The 11563-nt window shown below is 41.0% G+C and overlaps 1 protein-coding gene across 1 annotated transcript in view; it reads right to left on the reverse strand.

Moving 5' to 3' along the window:
* Nucleotides 1–2694: 2694 nt before the first annotated feature.
* RBX1 (ring-box 1, E3 ubiquitin protein ligase) overlaps nt 2695–11563 on the reverse strand; it is a 12968-nt gene continuing 4099 nt past the window's right edge. The window contains exons 3-5 of the mRNA XM_012638152.1: nt 7819–7889; nt 3643–3728; nt 2695–2883 (exon numbers count right to left, since the gene is read on the reverse strand). Of these exons, the coding sequence (XP_012493606.1) occupies nt 2871–2883; nt 3643–3728; nt 7819–7889 (170 nt within the window). The 3' untranslated portion in view covers nt 2695–2870. The remainder of the gene's footprint in view (nt 2884–3642; nt 3729–7818; nt 7890–11563) is intronic.

An 11563-nucleotide genomic window follows, 5' to 3' on the forward strand; every position in this document is an offset into this window, starting at 1 on the left:
GGGCATGGTGGCACATGCCTGTAGTCCCAGCTACTCGGGAGGCTGAGGCAGAAGGATTGCTTGAGCCCAGGAGTTTGAGGTTGCTGTGAGCTAGGCTGATACCACGGCACTCTAGCCCGGGCAACAGAGCAAGACTCTGTCTCCAAAAAAAATAAAATAAAAATAAAAAACTGTTTTCTTCCTTCAGCATTCTCTTGGTTTTCTCTGACATGTTGGGCTGTTAAGCAGATGTCCATCTGAAATCTCAGCTCTGACATGCTCTGTTATTAATTTCAGCTTGCAATCTAATTTTCTGTATTTCCCACTTTTCATGGTAGTCCCTAGGTTTACCATTTTTATTCTGATCCCTCTTTTACAGATAAGGAACCCAAGTGCAGAAACTTATTCATTCTACAAGTAGGTAGCAGATCCAGGATTTTAACCTAAGCTGGTCTCTGACCCCTCACCACAGGAGGAGACTGGGGGATCAGGAAGGTTTTAGGGAGAAATCTGATGTGGAGTGTGACAACACAGGGGTGATGCCGGAGAATCAAGAGAACAGCAAGATCTAATGACAGCTGGGAAGACACTTGGAAACTCTGATAAAGCAAGGAGAGAGAAGAGGGCTCAGGAGCTTATAGCTTCTGCCATCCTTAGTACAATGCACAAAGGGCAGGTACTGTACAGTGTGAGGTTGATAATTTGACAGGAGAAGCTAAATGCAGCCTCGGGTGTCTCTGAGATGATATGGGACGGGAGTGTTAACTAGAAGCTCAGCAATTGACTTAGTTCAAAAGCCAAGGTCTGATAGGAGCAATTAGGCAGATCAAATGGGATTGTGTATGTGAGAATACAAGGGAAGTGGTAAATTGTGGGATAAACCCTCAACAGGTTGAGTCATCCATGTTAGTAAGTGGAGCTTTCCAGAGACTGTACACAGGTTAGCTTCTTAGGGGAATTATTTTTTCTTTTCAATGCAAAATACAGCAAGAATAAATGAAAAAAAGTTATGAATGACCAATAATTTCAAAAAATCTTTATGTGTCATCTGTGCAAAAAGTAATGTGTTCTTCATTAATGAAAGTATTTATGCAGCTTGAATGCCTACTGGGAAGGGTTTTAAAGAAGGGATTTCTGCTGAGGGTGGTAGTCCTAAAATGATAACAGCAATAGTAACAGCTACCTCCATTTGAGTGCTTGCTACATACCAGGCACTGTGGTAGCTAAGTGGGAAGCCGATTTCATCCAGGTTTGTTAAACTTTTAAGTTCTACTAAACAAGAGGTTTTCATACCTTTTAGTCTTAGGACCCTTTCATGATCTTAAAAATTGAGGACCCCAATGAGTTTTTATGTGGACTGGGCACAGTGGCTCATGCCTGTAACCTCAACACTCTGGGAGGCCCCAGAGAGAGGATCACTTGAGGCCAAGAGTTCAGGACCAGCCTGGGCAACATGGTGAGATATCATCTCTACAATAAAAACGAAAAAATTAGCCAGGCGTGGTGGCACGTGCCTGTAGTCCCAGCTACTCATGAGGCTGAGGTAGGAGGATGGCTTGAGCCCAGGAGTCTGACGTTGTAGTGAGCTATGATGATGTCACTGCACTCTAGTCCATGCAACAAAACAAGACCATGTCTCAAAAAAACCAAAACAAAACCCCAAAAGAACTTTTATGTGGGTTATATTTTACCATAATGAAAATCAAAACTGAGAAATTTAAAAACTGATTTAAAAAGAACAAAACCCATTGCTCATTAACATAAATATTTTTATTAAAATTATTTTTCAAAACAAAAATTAGTAAGAGTAGCGTTTTTACATTTTTGCAAATCTTTTATTTCTGACTTAATAGAAGACAATTGGATTCTCAAGTCTGCTTCTTCATTCGAAATACTGCTTTGAAGTATATAAAGAAAAACTAGTTTCACATAGACTTGCAGTTGGAGGTAGCACTTCATGAACTCTTAGAAAGGGTTTCAGGTACCCCCAGCAATCCTCAGACCATACTTTGAGAACCAAACTATACTGCAACAAACTATACTGCTTCTCAGTTAAAGATTCTATATAGCCATTGAATTAATATTAGTATTACCAATTCCTTCCACAGCCCAAGACATTTTAAACAAATTGTGAAGGGTAGGTTCTGGTGAAGGAAACTTGAACTTTTTTGTTAATTCAAGTGACATCAAGTTTTAACTTCAAGTTCATAAATTATTCTTTTGCAGCCAAGATTACATTATTAAGAATTTTCAAAGTTTGTTTTTCCAAGGTAAGAGGAGAAAGCAACATGTCATATACAACCATAGTTAATATTTGTATAGTGGTTTTACATTTTACAAAGCCTCATTCTGTGCCCAAATGATGCCACTTGGTCCTTAGAAGCCCATGATACAGGATGGAGAGAGGTTGCCATTAGTAACCAGGCTGTGGAACCAGGACTCATTGGATTTGATGACCGAATCCTGTGTTCTTAGAATCCCTCATTCAGCTGCCCGCTGCTGTCACACAGGAAGAAGGCAGGGCTGACTGCTGTTTTCAGGTGCCAGTGACCCACACTCCCCTTTGTTCCTCATGACCAAGCGATGCGCTCACAGGACAACCCTGCTCCGGTTCTGATGAACAAATATTTTACTTTCAAAAGCTGGCTTTTCAGCCTTGGAAGAGGGGACATTTCATTTATGTTCACTGTTTCACACACACAAGAGACAGCATCTGTTCTAGAATCCAATTAGACTTTATTTGACACAGAATACAATATGGCTGCAGGAACAGCAAACCAAAAAGACAAGGCAGAAGAGACACAGTTCTATCTAATTTATATTTAAGTAATCGGACAGCAAGTCACTAAATGAATAACAAAACAGTTAAGCTTGATGGAAGAATTCTTTTTCTAGTGCCCATACCTGAAAGACAAAGTAAATTATTTTATTAATCCCATGATAATTTCCTGTTTGAGACTATAAAGTCTGCTTAAACATACGAGTAACATCAGTTAGAACTTTGGAAAGATGTGACCAAAAGTGTCCTCCAAGATTGGGCAATGACATTGGCCTCTGACCATCACTGAGATTCCCCTTTCATCTCACCATCCTTCACAACTTCTTATCTGCTACTCTCTTCGTAACGATGGGCCTTCCCTGTGACTCAGCCGTACCCACCTGAGTCACCAGCAGATGCTGGGCAGTATTAGGGAGGTAGAGGGAAACGTCACCGGTGGTGGTTGTGAAAGGGAACTCCGCCTGTGGGCTCCCATCAGGGGTTCAGACACAGTTTGAACTTTTGGGCTACCCTGCCTACCGCAGTATATATTCACCCCAAATCCAGTACTCAGGCACGTTTGGGGTAAGGCAAATACTGAGAATAGCAATTGAACAGCCTTCAATTTCAAAATCAGAGCTCCAATTACAGCTCTGATTACATTCAGCTCCATAGCCTAGAAGGCTGGGAAACCCTTGGCTGCAAACTTCTAACACTGGCTAATCCTTTGTGCATTTCCCACATACATGAGTCCTTGTTCAGTTAACCAAAAGCTAGTTTGAAAAAACAAGGTATGTTCCATGCCTCCATCTTCTAAGACTATGTTCCTTTCAGCCTGAGACGAGTCAGAGAATGGCAATGACCACAGAGCCCAGTGTTATAAATGTCAAAACAGAGACACCTACTTTTGGAATTCCCACTCTCTGTTGTCCAATGGACACACCTGCCGTGTTTTGAGCCAGCGAGATATGCAGTGGAAGTGAAAAGCATGCTGAAAGAAAAGAAACATTTTATTAAAGATGCCTCTGTGCAGGCTTAGCCATCTACTGACAACATGTCCCATAGGGCAGGGGAGTGGGTTACAGACAGTGGGCTTGAGGAGAACAGGAGACAACAATGAGAGGCACAAGTTCGACTGATTACACCTTGGTACCCTGGTTATGTACAAGGATATTTCCAACAAAACATTTGTTAGAAATGTCCTTACTGCTAAAGGAAGAAATTATTCAGGAAGCACGGGAGTATGTTCTAGCAATGAGCTCTCCTTCTCTTTAAAGGAAGATGGAATGTGGCTCCCTGGTTCCATTTGGCCTGTAAGGGGATGCTTTTCCTTTCCCTGGGAAAGGGAAAAGGCCCTGATTACACACAGACTCCCAGCTTCCCCATTCTTGGTCCCCAGCTTCACTCCTGCCCTCCCACCCTTGGAGAATGAGAAGCCCAAGAGCAGAGCCTTCTCCTCAGCCCCTGGTAGGGCAGTGCACAGCTACTACCACCCACCGAGAACGGAGACAGGCACGTTCCCATAATCAGCTCAGCTGTGTTCAAAGCAACTTTATTTCCAGATTTGTTCATAGACACATTGATATTACAAGAGCTCAGGACTTTAAAAGCCCTTAATGGGTGAAGGAATTTGTCTTAAAAAGGAATGAGATTTTAAAAATGGGGGTAAAATGGCCAGGCACGGTGGCTTACAACTATAGTCCTAGCACTCTGGGAGGCTGAGGCGGGCGGATCGTTTGAACTGAGGAGTTCGAGACCAGCCTGAGCAAGAGCAAGACCCCGTCTCTACTAAAAATAGAAAAATTAGCCAGGTGTTGTGGTGCACACCTGGAGTCCCAGCTATTCGGGAGGCTGAGGCAGGAGGATCACCTGAGCCCAGGAATCTGAGGTTACAGTGAGCTATGATGACACCACTGCACTCTAGCCCAGGGTGACAGAGCGAGGCTCTCTCTCAAAAAAAAAATTGAGGTAAAAGGAAGTATTATGAGGGACAAACTGCACAGAAACAGCTGAAAGAGCATCAAAGAGCTTATTTCGTGATTAAGACAGGAATTAAAAAGGCAAGAGTACCAAGAACACTAGTAACTGACAGGGAGCTAGGTGCTGGCTTGGATTTTGGGAAAGGAAAATCTGTGTGTAGCTTTTTGGTGTGGGCTAATGACATGCAGATGCTAATCACAATACCTCTGCAATGAATGTTCACTCTCCTCCCCCTGCTCATATGAATATTAAGAGAGAAGCAGCAAGTGTTCTCCTTCATTTAATCTTAATCTGTGATTGGTGGGCTGAGGTGGGGCCCTGGGGAGAAATACTGACACGCCAACAAAACAACAAAAGCTTTGATAGGCTTGGGTTTTTTTTTTTTTTTGAGACGCAGTATTGCTCTGTTGCTTGGGCTAGAGTGCCGTGGCGTCAGCCCAGCTCACAGCAACCTCAAACTCCTGGGCTCAAGTGATCCTCCTGCCTCAGCCTTCTGAGTAGCATGCGCCACCAAGCCCGGCTAATTTTTTCTATTTTTAGTTGCCCAGCTAATTTCTTTCTATTTTTAGTAGAGATGGGGTCTTGCTTTTGCTGAGGCTGATCTCAAACTCCTGACCTCAAGCGATCCTCCCACCATGGCCTCCCAGAGAGCTAGGATTACAGGCGTGAGCCACCGTACCTGGCCAAGCTTGGATTAATAACAGCTTTGAAATCTGGTTAGAATGTCTCCCAAAGCATGCATGAAATTTACAGATAATATGGATCATTATCTTGTGAACTGTGTTTTTACAAAGCCAAAAATGTAATTCAGTAATTAAGTATAGAATCTACAGCTAGCACAGTATGAGTATTCAACAGGACAAATATTCTCCCGGAGTGACAGCTTTTTGGAAGATCCCTTTCCTGTTGACTTGCATACAACTCAATGTGAAAAAGAGAAAAAGCACAATCTCCAAAAGGCAGACAGCTGACACATTTTTCTCAACTAACAGGTGTTGGGGACAGGCTCACCTAAGGGTATTCAAGACACCCTTCTCCTGTTCCCATCTCACCACTAAGCACTCTGCAGCAGTACAGCGTCCTTGTATAGCCCCCCTACCTCAAAGGATGGCAAGTGCTGGGGGCCCGGGGCTGTAAAGGAGGCATCAGGGCAGGTAACAGCACTCCTGAGCATTTCTGAGTTTTTTCCTGTTAATAATCTAAGATATACTAATGGGTATATTTTGCAGTCAAAGTACAATTACACAAGACGAATTTGCAGTACTTCATAGTTTACAGAAGATGTTAACGTGTACTACCTTATTTGAGCCTCACAGCAACCCTGGCAAGCAAGCATGACAGATATCATTATCTCCATTTTACAGACAGGAAACTGAAACCCAGACAAGTTAAGTGACTTGCCTAATTCACGGAGCTGCTTTGTAGAAGATCCAGAACTAGAACCCAGGACTTGTGCAGAGGCTTCTGCCACACCACGCTGGCTCTCCTTTATGGCAGGCTCTCTAAGCTAGTCTCTCCTTAGCCAAATTTAAGGGGAAGTTCACTCCCTTTTCCTTCCACACAAAGGAACATGCTGCTTAGTATATGCCTGGGTGCCAGGGAGAGCAAAGAGCCCAGCAGATTTCCTTTACCCCCATAAACGATGAAAGCTGCCGCTTGGCCAATACAAGCTATTATGAAACTGGCCAAAGGGTCCTGACAGGGAATGAAGGTGCACCCAAGGCCTGGGAAGGGAAGAGAGAGCCTCAGCCTGACAGGAAAAAATACCGAGAGCTACCAACTACTCAGGAACCCCTTGCCCCAAATTTGTATTTATTTAGATTGAACAAACACTTAATGCTTACTATGTGCCAGGAGCTTTCTAAGCATTTTTTTTAACATAAATCATCTAATCCTGATTACAATTCTATGTGGTTTATATTAGCCCCATTTTACATGAGGGCACCCAGGATTAAGGGACATTAAATGCCTTGTCAAAGTGACTTAGTAAGTCAGTCATGGTGGTATGACTCTAGAACCTCTTAGCCGTGTGTCATGCTGGAAGCTGTGAGTCCTCTGTCCCCTTGCCATAGGAGGCCCGGACAGGACAATTTTAGCTGACGTGATTGGGACTATATGGCTCTAAGGATGAATTTTAACACATGCTAGAAATAACATATTTGATGTTTGGTATCCTTCACAGCTGCCACACCCTGAAAGGACGCATTCAGTCCAATGATGCTGCACAAAACATTTCTGGCACGAGCCATGTTAAAAAAATCCTAACTCAGTACACTTGCCACACTTAAGTTTTTTTTTTCTTTCTTACTTGCCTCACTTAAAACACACACGCACACATAGAGATCTGAATACTCAACTTATTCACCAAACTTCATTCCACAAGACACTTGGCCTTTAAAAAAGTCCGTTTATTTTTTATTTTTATTTTTTATTTTTTTGAGACAGAGTCTTGCTCTGTTGCCCGGGCTAGAGTGAGTGCCGTGGCGTTAGCCTAGCTCACAGCAACCTCAAACTCCTGGGCTCAAACGATCCTCCTGCCTCAGCCTCCTGAGCAGCTGGGACTACAGGCATGTGCCACCATACCCGGCTAATTTTTTCTATATATTTTTAGTTGTCTGATTAATTTCTTTCTATTTTTAGTAGAGACGGGGTCTCGCTCTTGCTCAGGCTGGTCTTGAACTCCTGACCTTGAGTGATCCACCCACCTCGGCCTTCCAGAGTGCTAGGATTACAGGCGTGAGCCACCACACCCGGCCTAAAAAAGTCTGTTTAGAAGGTAAAGATTTTCACCAAGAGAATATGTCAAAGACTGCACCACAGGCTTTGAAGGCAATTCCCAAAGATGCGTCCCCAAAATATTGCTAACAAAAGTGGGTCCACTTTATAATCAAGATAAACTAGTGCCTCTATGCAGTAATTAATAATTTTTACCCCATAACAGTAGAACAGTATGATGATTTAAAACCTTTTTTATTATTTGTATACCTTTTGAGAGAAAGGTGGGCTAGTCATTTTTTTCCTATTTAATTTCAAGGCTGGCAAAGCAGGAAAAGTAGTAATATGTTTACAAGCCATGCTGATAGGTAAAGACGTTTCCTTACGTTACAGACGCCCCATGCGACGGTGCACTCTTCTGAAGTGGCAGATGCCTGGTTAGCCTGACATTCTATGCCTGTGGGAAAATGAAAGCAACCTTTCAATCTATAGCAGCCAAAACAATTCTCAAGTGCTTCATTAGCCATAATTGTTTTTTAATGAATGTGGAAAAGGGCGAAGAACAGAGAGATGTGACTTAACAGCATGCTTTCTGACGATTTCCTATCCTTATTTAAAAACAGAGTAACAAATGGGAAAGGTGCTTTTAAATTCTGAACAGAACCTGACTTGTTAAATGGAAGTGATTCCTCCTAATATGGTAAATTTAGGAAAGCCTTAAATGTACCTCATAACTCCTACTGTCCTCAGAACTGGCCTCTTTCCCTATTCCGAGTGAACACTTCCTCCTGGGCCCTTACAACACTTAGGCTTGCCTACACAGCTGGGTAACGAGCTCCAGTCCCTAAAGAAAGCAGAAACCTGTGACCTGGGACAGAAGCAAAAATAAAAGGGGGTGAAGGGACCTGTGTCACGCTGTAGTGTATGCTCCGTGTACAAGCAACAAAATTCAATTCTTCAAAACACCATCAAACAAAGCAACTCTGTTAGGCCAATGGGTTAGAAATTTGGGGCCTACCCCATTGTGATGCTGATTGTCCTTGAAGTGATTCCGTCTAGGAAGTAAATTAACACAATTGTACCCAAATAATGATTTCATAGAGGAGGAAGAAAAGGAAATTTAAACAGACTAAAAATCTGACTGAGATTAAGAACTGATGGGTAAAGCTCTATCGGAGATAAATATTCAAAGAACAAGAATTACTGTAGATATAATTTGCTTTCTCTGAAGATGGTAACTAAATGGTATCTCCCTTCTGAAGATTAAAAAGCTCCAGGAAAGACTATTTAATAGGGGACAATTACTTCAAACTACCATAGGTGGAAATATTGTAAGAAAATCATGCTGAGATTTTAATGGGTGTAGCTGGTCTTGGGGGAAGAGATATACCATAATTATGGGTTTTTTTTCCTCTTCAGAAATATGGAAGGCAAAAGATATGAAATGACAGAACTTACTTTTGCTACCCTGACTGATATTACAAACAGAGTAACTTGGTTTGCCGTCTGTTAAGAGTGAAGAATCTAGGCTTTATGCAGTATATTCAAGAATTTATTGGGGCTGTGAATGTATTACTATATTTAAAAGAATGGCATCGAAAATAAAATCTGATGTCTTTCAAGTTGGATCCTCTAACTTAGGTGAAGACTATGTATTATGAAATCAGCTAAATAAGAACCACAATTATTATTAAAGTAAAAACCAAAACTGTTAGAAGGTATATCACCATGTTCAAATTTTTTCTAGGTCTTTCTTCTGGCTGTGGCTATGGTACTTCTAAACTAAGGAATCCCTAACACTCTTTCCTTCCTCCATGCCTTTATTCCACACCTGGAACACTTCTCCTACTTCTCTCTCAATCCCTCCCCACCCTTCAAGATGGAGCTTAACTCCCTCTTTGACTGAAGCCTTTCCTCAGTCCCCCACCCTGAGCCATCTTCCTCTCCTTCGGGCACTCATAACACTCCATGTTGATTAAGTAACATTACGGGTATCTCTTTACATGCTTGACTTCCCTCCTTGCCCCCCAACTCAAAGCTCCCACAGAGAAGGTACCCTGTCTTTCTATGCCAAGTGCAAACCAGGTTCTTGGTACTTGAATAAACAAACAAAAACTATTTCTGTAAATAGAATGGGGGCCAAAAAATATTATTTCTTCTTTACCAGAAAATTCCTAACAAAGAACAAAAATATATAGGAGGGAGAGGATTAGAACCTAGAATGCCAGATAAGGGATATGGCAGAGAAAATGGCTGCATATGAGTTTAAAATGTGCTCAAATACAAATTGTTTTCCAGCTTTTATTGCAGAGAGTACAGGGGTTGAGTCCAGTTAGTTTAAACAGGAGCAGGAACTGAACTATTCACTGTCAACCCAGAGGAGACAGACAGCAGTACATAGCCAGTTCGTGTTATACCCCTGCCAAGGTAGAAGCTTACCATGTGATTTATAAAGCTTGGGAACTTTTAAATTTCAATACAAAAGCAGTACCACCAAAGGACTACTAAGGAAGCAATGGCTTCATCTCAAGAGTCAACAGATTTCACACTTTCAAAACATTGATGGATCTGTAGTTTTAGGAAGATACTGATGTCTGATGGGCAAAGACTGAGTCTAAGATGAAGGTAGCTCTTTCACTTGGAGTAAGATTACCAGAGGTATGGGAGAAAATACTACCTAGCAGACTGTGTATTTCAGCAACTCTATAAACCAACCAAGAAATGGGACAAGGTAAAATAAATACAAAGCTATAGTAGGGCATGGAGAGTCAATACGGACTCAAAAGAGGAAGTCTTCAGACCAAGAATGCTTTGTAGAAGAGTCTGACTGGGGCACATTTATATAATCATTCATTTAATGCTATTATATATAATCATTCATTTATATAATCATTAATTTAATGCTAGCCCAGATTTATTAGAAAACAGCCATTGCTAAACTAAGAGTCTTATTTTCATTTTTAACAGAAAGTCTCTTTACAAAGATCACAAATCCATTTATTTTTTAAATAAATCAGGATCTATAATAAAAAGGTGCATTTCTCAAAGCTAAAGACTTGATCTCAGTCACTGTTTTACCCTGGTGCCTACCAAAACACCCAAGAAATATTCATTGAATGTATAAAGACATGATTTAAAATACTTTCATAATTTTTTGTGATAGGAGTTCAATATTCTACTTCATTTGACACTTAAATTATGAGATAAAACAGGTATTTAACTGAAAGCCTACACTGATTCCTCAAGCATTCAACTCTAAGATCAGACAGAGTGTGGATGGCCTTTGTCTTCTGTTGGTCCTTCCAACAAGTGCGTTCTCTCACATCCAGACAGACACACAATGACTTAAATACAGAGTTAAAGAAAATCAGGGCTGTATAAAGTCATTAACTATTTTTAGAAGAGAGTCCCAAAAAGGTGAAATTTTCTCTGGGTACAATTCCTTGTGAAAATGCAAGTCACAGAAACTGGCAAGCACGTAATCAAAGACCCCACCCAAACACATTGAAAACTGTGCATGTGTTTTTCTGTGACGGATTCCTACCATCTATATTAAACAACATGGTTGCTGCTGATGTGTGAAAGGTAAACAGGGTCAAAGCTCAAAGAAGCCAAGTGCAATGAATGATCAGCACATGCCATGACTGCTTTCCAACACAAAATATTTCATTAGTGCTTTCCAAGTTGCAATGATCAGACTATTCTGCAATTTTGTGTTTTTATAATTCTTTCACCAAATATTTAGTGAGAATTTATTATGTACTGAACACTATGCTAGATGCTGGGTATGGCAGTAAATAACATGGAGAGAACCAAGTAAATTAAATGATTAATACAAAGGGAAACTAGAGGATGTCATGGGAGTATTTAACAGAATCGCCATGATCTGTGTTTGTGTATGTGTAAGTATGAGCAGGGAAAACACCTTTGAGGAAGTTTAAGAAGAAATTATGGGTCAGTTTTGCATTGCCCAATAAAGTAGCCATTAGCCACATGTGGCTACTGAGCATTTGAAATGTGGCTAGTCTGAAACGAGATGTACTTTAAGTGTAAAACAGACACTGAATTTCAAAGACTTAGTACAAAAAACAGAATCTAAAATATTTCATTTTTTTTTTTTTTTTTTTTTTT

Source organism: Propithecus coquereli, unplaced genomic scaffold, assembly GCF_000956105.1.
Source record: "Propithecus coquereli isolate 6110/MARCELLA unplaced genomic scaffold, Pcoq_1.0 Scaffold126, whole genome shotgun sequence".
Lineage (NCBI taxonomy): Eukaryota > Metazoa > Chordata > Mammalia > Primates > Indriidae > Propithecus > Propithecus coquereli.